General features: G+C 48.7%; 1 protein-coding gene across 1 annotated transcript; it reads left to right on the top strand.

Annotated features, from left to right (window-relative positions):
• Window positions 1-5,998: 5,998 nt before the first annotated feature.
• KLF9 (KLF transcription factor 9) lies at window positions 5,999-20,013 on the top strand. The gene is made up of 2 exons (XM_069879818.1): window positions 5,999-6,527; window positions 17,702-20,013. Exons 1-2 carry the CDS (start codon window positions 6,047-6,049, stop codon window positions 17,932-17,934), a joined length of 714 nt encoding a protein of 237 aa, XP_069735919.1. The 5' UTR covers window positions 5,999-6,046; the 3' UTR covers window positions 17,935-20,013.
• Window positions 20,014-20,031: the final 18 nt, after the last annotated feature.

Genomic DNA, 20,031 nt, shown 5'->3' with positions numbered 1-20,031 from the left:
TGAAAAATAAATAAATAAATAAATAAATAAATAAATAAATAAAATTGATAATTAAAAAAAAATAAAAAAGAGCACACACACACACCCACCCCCCAATTAGTCTCAGGCAGGTGCGATGCAGCACGGGGAGGAAGGAGCGCGGGGGGGGCGCCTCCACGCAGCTCACGTGGGGCGGGGGCGGGCGCGGGGGGGCGGTCCCGGCACCCCCGATCTAGGGCAGTTTGTTCAACTGCGGTAACGGGAGCTCGATGTTCCCGCAGCGCGGGGATTTCTGAGAACTGGGGCTGTGTCCTCAGATGAACCCGGCTGCTCGCTTCCCTCCGCCGCCTCCGGAGCCTTAAAGCGGCGACGCTGCCCGCGCGGTGGGCCCCACCCCCTCCGGCGCCGCACGTACGCCTGCAGCCCGCGGCCCGAACGGGTCCTCGGAGACCTCGCGCCTTCCCTGACACACGCGGGCTGCGTTACAGGTCACTGGGTTTCCATCCCTCTCCTTTTCTCTTCTTTTTTTTTCTTTCCTTCTTTTCTTTAGATTTAGGAGGAAATTTTACAGAAAGAGGGTGGTGAGGCAGTGGAACAGGTTGCCCCGGAGAAGTCATGGATGCCCCATCCCTGGAGGTGCTCAAGGCCAGGCTGGATGGGGCTTTGAGCAGCCTGGTCTGGTGGGAGGTGTCGCTGCCCATGGCAGGGGGGTTCGAGCTGGATGATCTTTAACATCCCTTCCAACCCAAACCATTCTGTGATTCTATAATTACAACACCTCGTCCAGGGCGTGAACTGCCCAGCGGTGCTTGTTGCCTGTATCCCAGCACTCTTTCCCCATCCCAGCCTTCCTGGGTGGAACGGCAGAGGAGACATGAACTGACTTTTGCTATTGCATCGATGTTAATTAGGAAGTTTTGAAGGCCTTGCATACAAAGGCACTCCACGAACTTACCTGGTGGATTCTGCTCCAGTGTTCCCTGATGGAAATAACAAAAAGTTGTTTTCCCTTCATATTGTGCCACAAAACTTGAAAAATACAGGGATAGACTGTTGGGGATTTTTTTAAAATCACTTTATTTGAACAGTGTAAACCATTGAATCAAGTGGAAGCACATCCTTTAAACTTAGCGGAAAACACAAGACAATCCCACATCTGTTTTCCGCTGGCTCTGCTACTAGTTCATTTTTTATTGGATGTCTTTGCTACAGTACAAGGTAGATGTTCACAAATAAACGTTAGTCTAGCTTTTTGCTTTTGAACTTGAGACTCGCACACCCATACGCACACAGCGAAGGATGGTATCTGATGTGGGCTATAAGATCCATCTGGGATCGTGGGTGCGTGGTGAAGCAGCTAGCCCCATGCTGATTTCAACGCTGTCATGGCTACACGGCTACCGGTACCCAAACTGAGTTTAAAACCAGATCCTTCATGCCCACATGGGCTGTAATTTCATTCAGCTGTAGATGTCCCCTGGGTGCTTACCACCTGAAGAGGTAACCCCCTGGAGGAAGTCATCCTTCTTTCTGAGGTTTAGGATCAGCAGAATTGGTCACAGTTAAGGACTTCACCTGTGATTCAGAAGATAGTAGAAAGAGCTCAAGGCAGAGACCTGTCATCAATTCCGCCATGCAGAATATGGATGGAATTAGACCAGAAGGAATTTGAGGTAAGAACAGAGAAACTTCAAGTCTCTTCTTGAATACTTCATATAGCAAATGGTTTGCTGCACTAAGTAGTAAATGGGACAGGAATGCATTCTCTGATACAGCTTTGTATCCACAATGCTTGTTCTCAAAGCAAGTTGAATTTGAGACCTCTAATCCTCCTGGATTTTGAGACCAGAAGTGTCTTCAGTCAGTAGCCTTCTACTTAATGGATGCTTTTAAAATAAAAGGCTAGTTTGCTAGTGTAAAAGCTGGTTTTAATATACTTAACTGTGTCTTGCAAGCCTTCATATGGCAATCAGCTGTGCTGACTCTTGTTTTCCCCTTCTGATGTAGAGGAGTTGAATTTGAAGGTTTGTCTTACTTCAGCAATTATCTGTCCACCCTGCGTGTTCAGTGACTGAGATGTGTTTCTTCAAAAGGTTAAAACGTTCCTTCCAACTGCACCAGGCTTCACAATAGGCAAACTGGGCAACACATTGATGTGAAAGATACCACATACATGTAAAATGCTTGACAGCATGTTCACATTTATTTGACCGCTGAATTACCATTCTGTAATACTGCCAGAATATCAGTCACGTAACAGATTTTCAGCACAGTCACAGGCTTTAAGAACACAGGTCAGCAAACAGGCCATTTATCTCAGCACGTAATTTCAGCCATTTCTAACCATTGATTAGTGCCCAACATCTCATAAGATTGTATGGAGCTTATACCACACATCATTTCAAGGGCCTTAAAGAATGAAAAAGAGTCAAAGCAGAAGACGGTATAAAGCTTGGAGCCTCTGGCCTTCAAAATATTAGCAAATATTAATACAGAAGCAGGATGGATTTCTTTGTTTTGTCCTGGCAGAAAGACACCAATGAGAAAAGAAACTTGGGCACTCAGGAAAAGCCCAAGAAAAGCACAGAAAGCCCACAGAAAGTAGCTGAACAAGGTTATGGCTGACTCCTGACAGTCTTTACACGACTACTTGTTCCTTAAAAAAAAAAAAAAGTCTTCTCCTTCACAGCAGCACTTATCAGTCATTTACACTTATCATTTGCAGGAAAAGCCCTTCAGTGTACTAGATCTTGAAGCATCCTGCAGTCTTTGGTTCTCTCCAAGCATGCCTGACAGGTACTTTCAGGACATCCTCATCCTCCTAAAAAGGGTGCAGTGTTTTAGGCTAACATCAAGCACTGGGTTGGGGTACAAGACATTTCACGGGTCATGGAGAAAAGGAGATCAGGCATGGTTGCTCCTCTGAGAACTTCTGCTTTTGAAAACAGAAGATGTTTTTGAAATCCTCAAAACCAAAATAGCTCTTCCTCCCTCTCTCACAGAACCTGTGTGCACCTTTCTGATGAGAAAAGACATAGAAAGAATGGCCTTCTTCACATACACCAACACAGAGACTTGATCTCCTCTCCTTCTTTGCAGGCACTTGAATCTCTGTTCTCATTTGCATCTTTGCTACTCCTCTCTACAACATCTCCCTGCCCTCCCCTCAACAGCTCCTGTCTGTGCACCTTTCCTTGGGTTCAGACAACAAGCAGATGCCTCGAAAAAGGCTGCTAGTGACCTCCACCTGGCACCTGCAGACCTCTGCTACTGGGAAGGAGCGGTCAGATGTGCTGTGTTCCTGTTCCTGAGGACAGCACAGAGGGCAAACATCTGCCCACAAGGAACTGCTTTGGAGCCATAACCGGCAGGTTGAATTTGGACTCCAGGCTTTGGCAAGCAAGTGCCATTCAGTGCCAAAAGCGCCCAAGGTGTCAGGGCTATAACGAAGTGATGCAGTGGGTTTAAGGTATTATCTCTATGAGCTATAACAATCATCCTTGATTAGCCCAGGTACTGCAAAAAAAAACCCCACCAAACTTTGCGTGAATTAAAAACATGGATTAAATGGATGCTCTGAAACCAAATCCAAACATCACCATCACCACACTCAAATCAAAGATATGACCTCACTACCACCTGGATTGTCTGGAGACAAAGGAGTTTGTGAGCACAATCCTATTCCTCAGCAGGTACATGTTGTTGTTTAGAAAGCAGCCACGGTCATTTTGACACTATTACCAAGTATAAAATTTCACTGGCATCATTTGTGTTGTTTGGACCTAATTATCTTGGAGCTTTGGACTCCAAATGAAAGGTGTTATTTTGCCTTTTTCAGACAATGTATTCTTGGAGGCAAACTGGAATTGTTTTAAAAGCTCTGTATGCTTTCTGATTGTGGAAATGACCACAGATCAGTTTCTAGCCTTTACATTACATGGCGAGAGTTAGCTCAAAGCAAGCCAGCAAACAGAAAAAGGTTGGGCTTTTTTTCCTTAGTTATTAACACTTGCCTCTACGAAGAGTATAATTTAATGCAAGGGGTATGTAGCGGAGGATTTGTTAATGTGATGGTTAGCTTTGGATTAGGCAAACCATCTCCTGAGAGGCAGCTTTTGTGTCACTGAAAGTGGGTGATGACCTCTCCTAGAAGGAACTTTTGGATGGTGTCAGCCAAAGAAGTTCTGAAAGTGCTGTGGAAAAAGCTGATGAATGGTTAATGTGAAGCTACATGCTGGGTAGCCAGAGTGACGAACTAAGGTGCAGCTTTCTGTGGAAAATGCTGTTGCCCCTCTGAAGGGACTGAAGGAAGGCTGTGGCCACTGCTACTAAACAGCAAAAGTTATATTTACTCACAGTGTTGGCAGTACAGGAACAACACATTCTCTCCTTCCCATCAGTTCCAGGTATTATATTATGGCCTCTTATTCTGCCTGGTGCCCTGTAAGAACTGGAGGCCAATGGGTCTCAGATCAGCCGGGAGGGAGAGGGGGAAGCCCAGAAAACTGAGCAAAAGTGACATTCATCCCTTGATGGCTGCCTTGTGAGGTAAATTGCTCTATGCCTGATTTCTATTTGATGCCCATCACCCTACACATGATCCATTTCCTGCAGGAAGCGAGCAACATTTCCTCATTTCTGTAGCCACTTTCCCATGACATCAGCTGGAGAGATTAATAGCAACGTAGAGCTCTTTACCCGCCGGGCCCTGTCTCGTTTCGTGGGGCAGGACGGGCTGCAGTGGATGGCTTGGCTCGGCGGGGGACTCCGGACAGCTGTGGCTTGATCTCGCTCTGTCCGGCGGCTGCACAGAGATCCCGCAGGCACCCCGGCTTCACTCTAACTGACACTGCACAGGGAGCCTCGTGCGTTCTTCCCTCGCCCGAGCCTTTCCCCATCACGCTCTCTCCTGACATTTGCAAATCAGCAGAATCATACAAACTAACGCAACTCACGTCTGGTTTGTGCACGATGGCAACTTTTATTTTATTATTTTATTTTTTATTTTTAATACAGGTCGATACAGAACACAGTTGTTCGTTTTCCCGTTGCACAGCGCAGGTCCGTTCCCACGCCAGAGCCGCGCTGCGGGACGTTACTCGGGGTTCGCTGGAGCATCCTTAACCAGCCCCACCTCCGCGCGCCCCCGGCCCCGCTGCCGGCGCGGCTTTTCCAGGGGGGAATTCAACTCCCTCCGCATCCCGGGGAAGGCTCCGGCCGGGACTCCGGGGGGGGCGGGCGCCGATTGGCGGAGCCCCCGCCAGTGACATCAGCCGGCTCACTTCCCATTGGCCCGCCGGTTGCTGGGACCGTGCGGCTCCCGGGGAAGCGCTTAACCCGCTCGGCGCCGCGCTCCCCCGCCCCCTCGAGGTCCCGCGGCGGGGGGTGGGGGGCGGCCGAGTCGGTGCCGCGGATCCTGCGGCCGGGCGGGAGCGGCGCCTCCCCCCCCCACACAGAGTCCTTCCCCGCTCCCCCCGGCCCCCGCCGCCTTCGATGTCGCCGTTTTAAACGGGCGCGGCGGGGCGCCCGGAGTAGCACGCGGCCGGGGGAGGGAGCGCGGGGATTGGCGGGGCGGCCGCGCGGCGGACACACCCCCCCTAGAAAAGGGGCGCCGCGCGCGGCGGGGGGAGCAGGTAAACAGAGCCGGGCGGCCCTGCCCGCTGACCAATCGGGGGGGGCGAGCGGGGCGGCGGGCGGGGGGGTGGGGGGCGCTGCTCCGAATCTGACGTGATGGGACTCGGCGGGGCCGTCCCCGGGCAGGAGCACGCGGGCGGCGGGGGGCGCGCGCCGGGCGCTCCCCTCTCCGCCGGACCCGGGCCGGCTCCCCCCAGCGCCGGCTGCGCGCCGCCCCCGGGGCGCGGCGGCCAGGGACCTGCCCGGCGCCCCGCTATTTAGTCCGTCCCCCGCTCCCCCCGCGCCTTCCGCCCTCCTCCTCCTGCGGAGACCCCGCGCCGCGGGCGGGACATGGCTGGCGGCGGGGCGGCGGGCGCGCGCTGAGCGCCCTCGGAGCGCTCGCACAGCCCTCTCGCCGCCGCCGCCGCCGCCGTCGTCGGGGCGCGGCCGCACCATGTCGGCCGTCGCCTACGTGGACTTCGTGGCCGCGCAGTGCCTCGTCTCTATCTCCAACCGCTCGGCCGTGCCCGAGGCGGCGCGGCTGAAGGTGCCCGGCGAGGGAGAGGCGGCCCGGGAGCTACGGGACCCCCGCGACGCCTGGAAGGACTACTGCGCGCTGCTGGCCATCGCCAAGAGCCTGCTGGAGCTGAACAAGTCCCCGCCGCCGCCGCCGCCGCCGCCCGCCCCCTCCGTCTGCAGCGACAGCGTGGAGAGCCCCGACGAGGACGCGGGCTCCGACAGCGACGCGGGCACCGAGCCGGGCTCCGGCCCGCCCCGCAGCGCGGCCCCGGGGCCGCCCCCCCGCCTGCGCGCCGCCGGGGCCGCCCCCAAGGGCAAGCTGGCGCCCGAGAAGCGGCACAAGTGCCCCTACAGCGGCTGCGGCAAAGTCTACGGCAAGTCCTCCCACCTCAAGGCGCACTACCGGGTGCACACAGGTCAGCGGCGGCGGAGGGAGGGAGCGAGCGGGGAGGGAGCGAGCGAGCGAGGGCTTGTCCTTGGATGAACCCACCGGCGCCCCCGCCCCCTGCCTTTCCGCTTTGCGGTGGGTTCTTTTCCTTTTTTTTTCCCCCTCCGTTTTTGTTTTTCTTTTTTTCTTTTTCTTCCCCCCTTCCTTCCCTCCCCCCCCTCCCGGCACCCAGCCGCCGCGGTCCCGCGGGCAGCGGAACGAGCTCGGGGCGGGCGGGGCACAGCGCCCGGTGCGGGACCTCGGTGGGGAAATCGCCGGGAGCGTGTTTGTGGTTCTTTTTTTTGTTTCTTTTTTTGTTTGTTTGTTTGGGGTTTTTTTTCCGCCGGTGCGCGCTCGCAGCGGGGCGGAATTGGGCTCCCCCGAAGGTGCCGGGGCGGGCGCCGCCCCTTCTGCCGTCGGACACCGCCGGGATGCGGGGGGCGAGGCGCGGGGCGCCCGGCGGGGCAGCCCGGGGAGCCGGGTCGCTCGCCGGCTCCTCCGCCCGGGGAGGCGCGGGCGCTGCTCCCGAGCTCCGATCCTGGGAGCCCCGGGGCTCCGGAGGGTGTGGCAGCGTGGAAACACAGGGATAAAAAACACCTCTTGAGGCGATTCGCGCTTCCCCCGGCTCTGCCGAAGCGCTGAGGGGTCGGCGATGTCGACTTTTCCGTTCGCTTGGGTTTTTTTTTTTAACCCCTCTGGTGAAAGCGTCTCAATAAAAACCATTTCGCGTCCGAATTGTAATTGGGGTCACAGCGCAACACGCGAGGCTGTTTAAAAATAGCTCTAAATTGAAGGGTTGTTTTTGAGACTGGAAAGGGGCGGATCAAAGAAGACGACACTTATTTCACATGCTTCAGATGTGTTCTGTAGATGGCAATTCCTTTTTTGAGGTTTCGTCTGCTGGCAGTGATGGTACGCGGTGAGGTACAAAACGAGTTTATCACGCGAGGAATGTACCACGGGGCATGGCTGTAGCATTTAACTGGGTAGGGCACGGCCGCGTCTGAGCTCCAGCTGGACTTCTGTCGCTCAGGCTTGCCTTTGCGCCCGGGCCTCCGTGCACTGCAGAGGAGGAGACCCGGTGCTAGTTGCTTACCTGTGCCCTCCTGGCAGATCCGCTGGGTGCTTAGCTTGAGAGATCAGGGGAAGGAGGATTACTGGATGTCGCTCAGAGATGAGCTCTGTGGTTAGACAGTTAGGACTGTCTCCGTGAGCCGGGAAAGGGTGGTCAGTTGTGACCCTGTAATGACCTCAGGACTGGTGCCAAGGGTTGTTGTGTTATGGGCTCAAAGACTGCGGCTCTGATGCTCTTTTGAAGGCTGAATGTAACAGATGCCATGCAAAACGTTGGCCCGCAAGTCACAAGGAAAACGTGCTGGCATCATTTCCACTTACTACCCCATGCTCAGATATCCACCCCAATACAAGAACCAAAATAGACATCAACTGGGATAGCGTTCTGTGTGGTGACATGTAAATTAATGTACTGTACAACCCACACGACTTGCTGTAAGCAGTAGCATTATAATAAGTATCTCCAGAAGTGGCATGAGGTTTAGTGTGTGCTGCTCACAAGTGGGTGGCCTTAGCTCCAAGTAAGAGATGTTTGAATCAGATGCGTTGATATACCACCACAGTAGTTCTGTGTGATTACAACCACTACAGACATCCAGCAGTAATGAACTTTCAGAGCTTCCTAATGTGAACAACTAATTGTAGCTAACGGAAATGCTAAATGATACTGCTAATGTTAATTATTTTTACAGATGGCAGAACAATTCCTTAGCAACAGTGGGACCTCTGGAGTTATTCTTAACTGTATATTGCAGAACATTAGTGCTTAGTACCATTTTCTTTCCTTTTTTTTGCAAGTAGTTTCTCTCATCTATCTGAGCCTCTTGAGTCACTTTAATCTGCCTGCCATTTTTTCAGTGAGCCACCAACTGGGTTTCTTACTGCTGCATATCCTTTAGTGGGTGGAAGTAGGTACACAGCCTCCAGTAGGAGCTTCCTGGTCTTAAGTTTTTAATATTTAATGTCATTCTCCCTATCTTGGGAAGTAGCTTTAGGATTTTTGTTCAGACTTGTGAGTTTGTAGCCACAGCTCTCTTTAGTCACTAACTGAGCAAGCTGGAATGCTCTGGGTACTCCTCTGTGCAGTGTGTAATGGTGGGAATCTGAAAACGCAGCACACCGTCTTTAGTGAGCTAATGCAAACCAAAGAATGAAATACTAAGTAAAGGTGGACGAGTAGAAGACCAGGGACTTGATGCTGCAAGATTAGGGGTCTGTATCTTATTAATGATTCTTTAAACTTGTTAGTTCAAAGGCATTCTGTATTTCAGAGACTAAAAAATACCTTTGTAACTGCTTGGGACTCTAGTTCAACTTTCAGAAGACCCATATTAGCCATGCATCAGAAACTATTTTCTGTATTGATCTTAAGAGAAAAAGGTCAGTGGATGGCACTGCACATCTTACTTTGGCAAACAGCTTCCTCGCTCGTGCCGCCAATTCTACTGAACTTAGTGTCCCTTAGTTGAGTGGGGTTTGTAGGAAGAAATCAAAGAAGCCTGAACTCTGCCTGTTTCCAAGGAGATAGTTCTTTGATTCCTCACCAGGCCCATGCTATTTCTACGGAGAGGAGGGAGCTGGCCTCTTCTCCCAAGTGACAGGGGACAGGACAAGAGGCAATGACCTCAAGCTCCGCCGGGGGAGGTTCAGGCTTGACATAAGGAAAAAATTCTTCACTGAAAGGGTCACTGGGCAATGGAACGGTCTGCCCAGGGAGGTGATTGACTCGCCGTCCCTGGAGGCGTTTAAGGTGTGGGTGGATGAGGTACTGAGGGGCGTGGTTTAAAGATTGGTGGGAATGGTTGGACTCGATGATCCGGTGGGTCTCTTCCAACCTGGTGATTCTATGATTCAATGATTCTATGATTCTTCATTCTGTCATGTGTGTACCAGCATTCAAAATGTGTTAATTTGGAAAGGCCTGGGGATACTGGGACAAGCGTATCACTAAAATTGAACTATTGCCTCCCCTGCCCGCTCACTACCATGCAGAAATAATTTGGAATTTATTACTTAATTATGGTGCCTTGAGCAGGAAGGGCATTACAGGTAAGGTTGTTCTGCATGAGTTGTTCCCAGTAACGTCTCTAAGGTGCATGGTGTAGGAGAGGAAAGGCAGCATTATCCTTGACGGCTCACAAGCCAAAAGCTAGGTGTCAGGAAGTCAGGTGGAAGGATAGCTCTACAACGTGATGGTTTCCCTGTCCGTAATGTTGTTAAGGGAGTATAGGACACACAAATTCTGATGAAGTCTGGTGGTGGCTGGAGTGATTAAGAGTGGCATGTCTTCTTGAGAGTCTTGAGATGGCATGACAAAGTCTTGCAGACTTTCCCATAGAAAAAGGCCCAGACGCATCATCAAGACATGCACAAGATTGGAGCCCTGGAAGCGGTGCAGAGGTCAGGACAAAGCAAGGGACTCACTGACCAAGAAAATGATGAGCAGCAACAGCCATGTGGAGAGTTATCTTGAAAATGCACAAACTCCTCTAAATAGGTAGTTTCAGACGTTTAATTTTGGCTGTTGATATGTAGGGTTATTGTTAGCCTCAATGGTAGTGGTGGGACATGGATGGATAGCTTAATGGAGAGGGATATACAGGCCAGAGGGTTTCTAGGGAAAATGAAAGCGTAAGAGAACAAACAGGCAATCTCAGTCAGAAGGTCTGGGCAGGGAGTGTGTTGCAAAGGACAAGTTACCAACAGGGGAGAGAAGCTGGCAGGAGAAAAAACCCTCAAGCCAGTTAAAGGGCACGTGGCCACTGAGAGCAGATCCTCCTGGTCAGGGAAGAGGGACAGAAAAGGTACCATGAAGCTGTTTGATGAGATGCCTCCTTATGCAGGACTTGTAGGAGTTTACTTGCCCGGCGAAGTAATTTCCAGATGATTCTTAGTTTGTGGTGCTGCAGATCAGTGGGAAGTTCACATCTGCATCAGGTGCCCTTAACGAAGAGGCTAGACACACAAAGAACAATGTGAAAAGTTCTCCCTCTTCAGCTGAGTTTTTCAGCCAGCTGTATCATTGTGTAGACCGTAACAACAATACCAAGAGCTTTGTTACATCTAGCAGCTGATGGCACCCTTGGGACCTCCTGGCATTTAGCTTTTACCAGAGTCTGGTAAGGAGGGCTGTAGGCTGTAGACAGAGGTGTAGACCTGTGGGTTGGCAGTTTGCACAATGAAGCTGAGGAGCACTTCTGGAAGAAAGAGAATAGAAGCACTGCAGCTGCCTAATGCTTCAATCTAGGTATCATGGCATTGATCCAGCCCCCATATCGGTTCAGCTTTGACTGTTCTGCTTCGTTATTTGTGTTCTAGATTATCTCTAGCTCAACAGTCTGTACAGATGCTGACGTGTTGACAATCCTCTGCTTGCTGGGAGCTTTTTTGGGTATTTTGTGGGAGCATAGTCTGAAATTTAACATTTTAAGCCACTCTTATCCAGCTCATGCAACGTCAGTTTGCCAGATCCTTTAGAAAAAGACTGGAGAACAGAAAGCAGAGCTAGCAGGACAGTTTTTACTGGATTCAGAGCTCTGTCTGAAACCCATTTCTCAAGGGTTAATGCAAACGTGCAAATTGCTGGAGTTCCAATGGGCATGTCTCCAGGTCTCGCCTTGACAGCTGAGTAAGGTAGGCAAAAATCCTCAAGATTTAGTTGTGTTGCCTGATTCCTGGTTGTTCTGTTTTTTGGTTTGTTTTTTTCTGCTAAAAATTAAAAACATTAAGCAAATGTATGTGTTCCAGGTGTAAAGCACTCCAGAAAACTTTCTATATTAATTGAATCAGCATGGAGAAGTACACATGTAGGACAGAGAGGCAGTGAGCAGGCATTATCTGTAAGAGTGTGACTCTTGCTTCCAGATGGATATATTGAAAATGCAGCTTTACCTAGTTCCTGCATACTGTTGCACTGTGGCATTGAAAATCATGTGGTGGGTGTCACCTGCTCTTGTGAGCTTATATGTCTCGCAGCTTCAGCTGTTAGGATCCCTGTGGGAACGATTCCCTTTTATTGGCTGTTGTGCACCAGGTTGCCCCCCTTGTGGCCTCGCATAGTTCCCGAACCTGCAGCTGGAGGAGAAGGGAGGGTCCAAATTGAGATTAAACGGCCAGAAGCTGGGGTAATGATGGCAAAGCACACTTCAGATAGTGTTTAATTGTGGTAGCATAGTTTGCCATCTATATTCAAGTCCTGATGACTGTGAATAGCCTGAAAGCACTCCTTAAATACTTTAAACTTGAGGGAACAATCTTTGAAATACTGGGCAATAAATGCATTGTGAAATAACAAAAAGTATATTATCTTTCTGAATGCATGCAAGATCACATTCCTCCTTCCCTGGCAGAGCTGTTGCCCCTTAGCAAGCATAGATTTAATCATTTAGACAGGACAGGAGCCTAAGCCCACTGCTGACTGATTCCAAGTAACTGCCCTAAGCACCAGGGTAGGAGTCAGTCTATCTTCATTGCTTAGTTAGTATTTAAGTATTTCTGCAAAACAGGGGAGCTTGAATGGAAATAACATAGGAAAGGAGTGGAGCTGGGAACTTCTCCTGTGCACCCAAGAGTGTTTTGCTGAGGGCACGCCTCTCAGCCATGAAAGTGTAGATTTAACCCTCTGGTGAGGTTTGAGGACATCTCCTCTCCCAGGTGGCTTCCCTGGGAAGTCCCCAAAGGAAGCCCCAGAGACAGGCAGGGAAGGTTGTGGTCTGGCAGAGAAGCTGTAAGGGTATCCCTTGTGTCTGATGCTATGTCACGTGGGTAGTAACAGCAGCACTGCATCTCACTGGGATTTAGGCTCCCAGCAGCTCTGCAGCGGTGGTTTCAGCAGGTGGTTTTCAATCTGGTCTTTTGAAAGTGACTCAGACACCTGCATTTGCAAGCAGCTGTTGAGTAGTGCTTTTGAGGATGTCAGAGTAGTCTAAGTACTTCCTGAAACAATGTCTGAATTGTATTGGGATATTTAGTCCTGAGCACTTGTAGAGTAAACCCCTTGCTGCAACCCATCAGCCTGCTGCCTATCATGTAGGTCGTGTCTGTTTGATCTATTGCCAGACCTGATAAGCTACAGTTTAGGTGTTGCAGAAACCCTTGTTTAGGCACACGGCATTAGATTCCTCACTGATTATATTGCTCTAAGCTGTTCCACGCTAGCATGTATACCATGGGGTTGCCCCATGTTTTAATGATCTGATTTTGGAATATCTCAGTAGAGAAGAAAGCTGTTTGAAAGGCTTCTGGTCACTGCCCAAAAGTGGATGCATTGATGTCTGTAGGATCAATCTTCAGCAGAATATGTTTTGCATGGACACTGAGTCCAAATCCAGTGTCCCGCAGGAGACTGCTCATCTGGGATGTGTGGGGCAAGCACAGTACTGAGGGGGGAAAAAGTGAGAGGACTGAGATAGCTGTTCTGCAGCCAGGAAGATAGCCTGCCTTTTTTTTTTCCCCACATCTTGCAGTAAGCCGGACCACGTTCTTGACATCTGCCTAGGGATCCTGTTATATTGCAGGAGACACTGAAAAACACGAGTGAGTAGGATTACAGGAGATAAAAAAAAAAAAAAGAAAAATTATTATCACTGTCATCTCTGAGTCATGGACTATGGTTCAGGACTAGTTATTCCTAGGGTACCAAGATTTTGTTGGAAATCTCAAGCTCTGGCAGCCACAGGGGTAAAGGAGGATCTCGGAACATGAAGGTGGGGATTAGATTCTCTCATCAGAACCATGAAGAGCTGATTATGCCAGTCCTGTTTTCTAAGTGCTTTTGTTCTCACCTGTTGGCAAGAGATTTCACTATTTGCATTTTCCATATTTGTGTGCTTTCCCTTCTCCGTGTTTCCCATCAGCTGCTTTGTGTTTCTGGCAGGAAGGATCAGCCCTGCTGCGGTTCTGTCCAGCTGGACTTCAGGACAAGGTGGACGTCCCTGCAGCAGGAGGGAGGCTAGCCATGCTGTGTCAGCGGCTGGGCATGAAGTGGGAGTTGTGCACAGAACATCACATCACAGAAGTCAAACTCTGAACTCTTCTTCAGTTTTGATACTTAAAATAGTTGCTGCTATGAAGGCCAGGCAGCCTGATCACACCATGGGCTTTGTGGTCTCATCTTTGGTAAGGCAAGCCAGTCAAGGGTGTCGAATTAGATGTCCGCTCATGCAGCTGTCGATACGGCCAATTTCGCTTTCTCGTTAATGTGTGAAGCAGTGTCATTAGCATTATGTGACAGCAAACTGTTCTGCGTTAGCCCGTAGTAGTGCCAAACTCAAAACTCATGACTGTGTTCAACCTTATTTCTATCAGCAAGAAAGACAGTGTGAGCCTAGCAAACCGTTCACCTTGACCAGACTTCTGTCCACACCATCAGCAATCGCTGAATGTCTTTGGTAAAGCCAGTGCTCAACTTGTTATAGTAATTCATGTAAAATTAGTACTTTATTCCACCACAGAAGCTCAATGTGTTCCAGTCCTAGTACATGTTTTGTTACCTGCCAGGAAGGTTGCCGAAGTGTGTGATCATCAACTTTGTCTTCAGCTTTTTCAAACACAGCCTCCTTTCTCCCAGAAAAAAAGCCACTCAAAACTTCTCTATCCCTTGTTCATCTGAACAAGTTTATCCTCGTTAAAGCCACCACAAACTGCAGTTCCTAACCTCCGTCATCCACATCCAAAGCAGTATTTCGTAGTGAGAAGGGAGATAATGAATCACGATGCCAGTGCTACGTACACTATGAACAAGTCTGCTAATGCCCACTCTTTTTTTTAGAAACCCTTACTGCATGAGATGAAAGTGTAGGAAAATATGAAACGCCCCAGAGTAGGGCAAAAAAATCTTAATAATTTACCATCTATTCAGAATAAAATGGAAATGGAATAAAACAAGGTGGACCTACTACAGGTAATACAAAGCAGTTTGGATGCAGAGTTTAAACTTGCAGAGAAAGAAGCAGCTAACTGTTTGAGGTAGGGGGTGGGGGAGCAGAAGCAAGGAGAAAAGGTCAGGTGAAGCAAGAAAGCAAAGATTGAAAGGCTCTGCAATGGCATTTTTGTCCATAGAGGATTTAAAGCCAGGGGTGCAGGAGCAGGAATCCTTTAAGAGAAGACCTGTGAAAAGCCACCTGTAGCTTGTGCTTAGCATAAACTGTTTCCCACTGTGTTCCTAGTGGCACACAGGAGGAAGAATGGGAATTTTGCAGATGCATCTGCTCCTGTAATGTGTAAATCAGATTGTTTTACTTGTTACTTCGAGTGCCACACTGGAGATAAATATATGTATATTTAAATAAAATTATTTACATCTTGGATCTCTTGTGCTCAGATCTTATCACACATAATTTTAAGGTATCACGATATACCATTGACCATTCTTTTATCCCTTGATGGAAATCTTATGTAAGGCATATCTTAAGATGTAAAAGGCGTGCTGCTACCAAAACAAATGACATATAATAGCACCCTGTTTTGATAGTTCATTCTGTGTGTTTCAAGCTTTTGTAGCATTGCTACTCCCAAAACTAAAGGGCAAAAATAATGTGGAAAAGATATTTCTTGACTGAGAGATGACACAGAAATCCATTATCTTCAGATGGAGCTCTCTGTGCCATTGGCTGCCAGGTTGTATGCAGTTGCCATACCTGCTTGATGTGAGGACTCTTCCACAAACATCTGTGCTGCTTTTAAAAAACAGCGTGTCAAATGCAAACAGCAAATACAGCAACCAGCTTTGCTGAGTTCATCACATGTCATCAAGCATCTCTAGCTTGTCTTATAAGCCTCCTGAATGTGCACTCCACTCCTGTTCTGCACCTATGTAGTCTATTACTGAAGTACCAGCCCTCATGTCAGTGATTAGGGCTTTGTGACTGAATGGAGCAGCAGATCTTCAGGTTCAGAGACAACCCTTGAGGGGCTAGAAAAGACTCCCTCCCCCTTCTCTCTCTGCTTTGGGAAGCCTGGAGTTTAATGCGTCCTGGTGCCAGGGATTATGCCTGGCCTACTTTCAGATGTACAGTGTGGCTGTGACAGCCTCTATGAGCTTGTGTGGCTGAGGTGGTGGAGTTGTTCTCCGCCACTGTACCTGTGGGCTCAGCAGTGGGTGGCAGGTGCCGGTGGTAGCTCCTGTGCTTCTGAGGGAGTGCAGCTGCTCGTCTCTGGAAGCGATCTCTGCTGCATCTGCCATCGCAGCGCACGGCGGCGCTCCTCAGTAGCAGGGCATGCCTCGGCCACGCCAAGATCCCTGTGACCTTTGGCACTCCCCTTGCTGACTTCAGAGCTGGTTCCATGGGGAGTGTGGTGCCAAACATACACAAGGCATCGTTGTGTAAGCAAGCCCTGCCTTTCCCCTAGGCTTTGTGGTTACACTGCATAACATAAAAGTGCTTTCCCCTGGCAAGTGAAATGAGTATATGGAGTAGCAATGGTGGAAGTCACACTGCTCCCATTATGTTTCAGGGGAAATTCCAGTAACTGAGGTCCATTTTGTCTTCCCATTTGCAATTCCAGGGAGGGAGGGTGTGGGGACCCCAGTTTCTTAAGGGCTAGATGGGACCAGATTCAAAAAACTTCTTTTAGGCATATGGGTTGGATACTACTGTGCCTAAAATACATGCTGCACCCCAAAGACTATGATCTTTGTTATCAACCCTAGGCACCTGATCTCCCTATACTGCAGTTAGACACTTCTGGAGGCTGAAGAGCTGTCCTGAGGTAGATAGCTTGAAATGTGCCTTCTGAGGATGGGACAGGTTGCCTGAGCTGCTTCCACCGCTCTGTAAGTGCCTGACATAGAGCCATATACTCGATGCCTCCACACATACAAGATGTATAGTACTTCTCTCACATCCCCAAGGGGAGCTAGAAAGCTGTTCTGCACCTCCTACTGCTGCCAGCTTTCAGGAGCTGTGACAGAAACCGTGAGATAGATAGCAAAAGAGCAGTGCAAGTGAAATGTTTGCCTCAGCTGCCAAGGGCAGGTGCTGAGTAGGGCAAAGCCAGGGGAAGGAGGCGTGCACTGATGAAGTGCTCTGCATGGCTCCTGGTGGTGCTTGGCTGTGTAGCTACTACGGTCATGGCCTTCATGCATGTGTGAACCTATGTACCATTTTAATAATTTCTTTTATACAGCTAGTGGTTTTTCAGAAAGGCTTCCAACCATGTCTAAAAGCATACAGCAGAAAGCCAAGAAACCAGTTTATTTAAAAAAAAAACAGCCCTGGATTGGGATGGCTGGCAGCTGTGCTTCCACCATGCTCAAAGCAACTGGCTGTGTTGCGCTCTGTATCCTTCTCCCCTGACTGAGGACCAGCATTTCCACAAGGTGAGGGAAGAAGGTGCAGGGGAAGCAGCTGTGCTGCACGGGGGGCTGCTGCAACCTGCACAGTCATGCTTGTCTGGCTGCAGCTCTACTGCGTGCAGGTAGGTCTGGAACGTAGCAGCCGCCTGTCAGGGGGCACTGTATCATTAGGAGCCTAAACCACAAAAACGACTGTGTTATTTAAGAGAGACTCTCTAGGGCTTTCAGGGAGGAGAGGGGGTCATGGGACCTCTCTCTGCAGCCACAGTGGTTTTGCTCTAATGTGTTTGCTGCCTTGAGGCTGCACCACCCTCACTGATCCCTCCCCGCTCAGTTCTTCCTAGGCTGGAATGACTTGTTCTGGGTGAAGGATTTCTGTTGGCTTCTTTTCTAACGGTTACAGATTATTTTACTCAGCAGAATGGAAGTGTCAGAGGAATAATACTGGTGCTCCTTTCCAAAACTGCTGTAGTGAGCCGAACATAAAAAACGTACAGGCACAGGCAGAGCTCATCTGTTGTTTTGACAGTCTTTGGGGTCGTGTAAGGTTCTCTACTGAGTACAAGTTTCATGCAGTTGGGGGGGGGTGTGTTTGGCTTCAGCTGGAGGTGAGACTGAAACCTGATGAAGCGAGTCATCAACAACTCCACAGACGCTGGCACCATGGCAGGAAACAAAAGCAGCTTTTTCCCCTCAGCAGCGTGTTCCCCAGCTCCTCGGCAAAGCTGGTACGTGCAGGCCTGCATTACTTCTACCCCCCTGCTAAATCTCTTGTCATTCTTCCCTCCCTGCAGGCGAGCGACCATTCCCATGCACATGGCCTGACTGCCTTAAAAAGTTCTCCCGCTCAGATGAGCTCACCCGGCACTACCGAACCCACACCGGTGAGAAACAGTTTCGGTGCCCGCTCTGTGAGAAGCGCTTCATGCGGAGCGACCACCTGACAAAGCATGCCCGCCGCCACACCGAATTTCACCCCAGCATGATCAAGCGATCCAAAAAATCCAGCTCCAGCAGCTCCTTGTGAGGGCAGGGCTGTGAGGGCACCTTCCACCCTGGCAGGGAGGGGTGGGAGGGAGGCAAACCGCAGTGGGGATGCAGGCAGTGGCACCGGAGCATAAGCATCCGCTGTGGCACTGGTTGCCCTCGCGAACTGAAAGCATGTGTAACCAACATTAAAAAAATGAAAATGTACTCTGTGCCCCACCTTCCCCACCTGCACTGGGGACAGTGGTATGGATCAAGTGGACTATGGGGATGAAAGGAGGGAGGGGATGGCCAGCAATGGAGGTGACCACTTCCTTTAATGTAAAGCATTGATGCTGGTGTACATACTGATTCATCTGGCCTGTGCCACCACAGTAGCCTGACCTCAAAGTCTTTGTGATTGCTGTGTCATGAACATGTTTTGTTGAACAGTGTAATGCTGCTTGTATTTAGAGTTTGTCAAGTAAAACCACTTTCCAAGTCTCATAAATAACTCTCCGATAAAAACTCCATAGCACATTGTAGAAGTGGGCTTACTTCTGTCTCAGAATGATCCTGCATTTTAAAGAGACTGTTAAGAGAAACATTACATGTGTTGCTGTTATCTTCTGATTGGTATACTGAGGTAAGATGAATTTATACTCAAGAATGCCCATTAGAGGAAATGGGTCTTTTAAATTTTTCTTTGTATTAACTATACTTTTGAATATAAGTTGCACTTTTTCAGTAAAAACATGTATAATTCAAGCAGATACTTAAAGCAAAAAAAAAAAAAAAAAGAAAAACCACAACAGCTCGGTTGTTTTCTGGCTATATATGTATTTAGCTGTTATTCGCTTACCTGTAAAAATACAAGCCAGCCTAGATAATGTGGCAGGAGCATGGGAGCAGAAACATACATTTCTCAATTGATCCTATACTTTTAATTTGTCAATAAATACAGTACTGTACTATAGAAATGCCAGTAACAGTGCTTTATTCTGCTGTGTTTTGTTTGAATGGATGCATAACAGCAGCTACCATCTTTATAAACTGCTGCTTTTTTAAAGGCTTTTTGTCTTCCTGCACTTGCCTTAAAGATTTATTCTCTTCATGCCCTTGCTTAACTCCCATGGAGTCCTGTGGGGGTTGTGTGTGCATATGGAGAGAGTAGACCTTTCCTTAAGAGCACTATGCTAATGAAAACAGCTGAAGTCATTGTAAGGAGCACTTTGGATGGGCTCCTGTGTCTCTTGCTTGGTGTTTCTGTAAACTACTGGGGAAAAACCATGAGCTAATTGGAAGCAGAGCACAGAAGGTGTGTCTTAATACTCCTTACAACATAAGCCTCTCTTGGTACTTTGTGTTGTACCCGCATCATGCATGGCAGGTCAAAGACTGATAAAGGCAATATTACTTCTGTTTTAAAGCTTTTTTTTTTGCTCTTTAAGAGGAGCAAAAAGATCAGTGAAGGAAAACTTCTAGGTCATGGTCATTAGCTGAATATTTCATTACATTAATTTTTTAATGTTAAAAGCATGAACTGTTAGAGATTATGAGTGATTTCTTTTTTCTTTCCCTTCTCCAGCTGCTTATAGAGGGAGAATTCTGTTTACACATTATTCTTTTCCAGAAACATTCTTCTCCTGTTTGATTTTACCCCTTCCTCTTCCCCTAGAAGAGGAAGGGGAGGTGCAGCCCTCCTACAGAGACCTAAGGCCAAATTCATCTTTTGAGTAATCACACTGAAACCTAGAGTGTTTCCACTGCAGATTAATTTAGGTAATCTTGTAAAATTCTGTACATAAAAATCTTGTTATTACACTTGCAGTATCTTATTGTTTTACCTGATAAAAAGCTTGCTTCCTAGTAACAAACATAAAAAAAATGAACTCAGAGAGTAGAGTGTTTTCTTCTACAGTTATATATGGCATTTGGCATTAGAAATCTGCATATAGTGTTTTTACCTGTGTAGTTCATGATAAATTCCGTCTATGTGAAGAGAGCTGCTTTTAAGGCACTAGGGATATTGAGCAGTCTATGGAATAAAAAGGGGATGTGTTTTCTTCAGTGAAGACATCAGGAAACTAAGCACACTTTCTACCTCCGTTTCAGCTTTTTGAAACATTTATTTTAGAAACCGAACTTTAATTTCTGG

Source organism: Phaenicophaeus curvirostris, chromosome Z, assembly GCF_032191515.1.
Source record: "Phaenicophaeus curvirostris isolate KB17595 chromosome Z, BPBGC_Pcur_1.0, whole genome shotgun sequence".
In the NCBI taxonomy this organism is placed as follows: domain Eukaryota; kingdom Metazoa; phylum Chordata; class Aves; order Cuculiformes; family Cuculidae; genus Phaenicophaeus; species Phaenicophaeus curvirostris.
The sequence above is the reverse complement of the archived record's forward strand: the minus strand, read 5'-3'. Positions and strand labels throughout refer to the sequence as shown.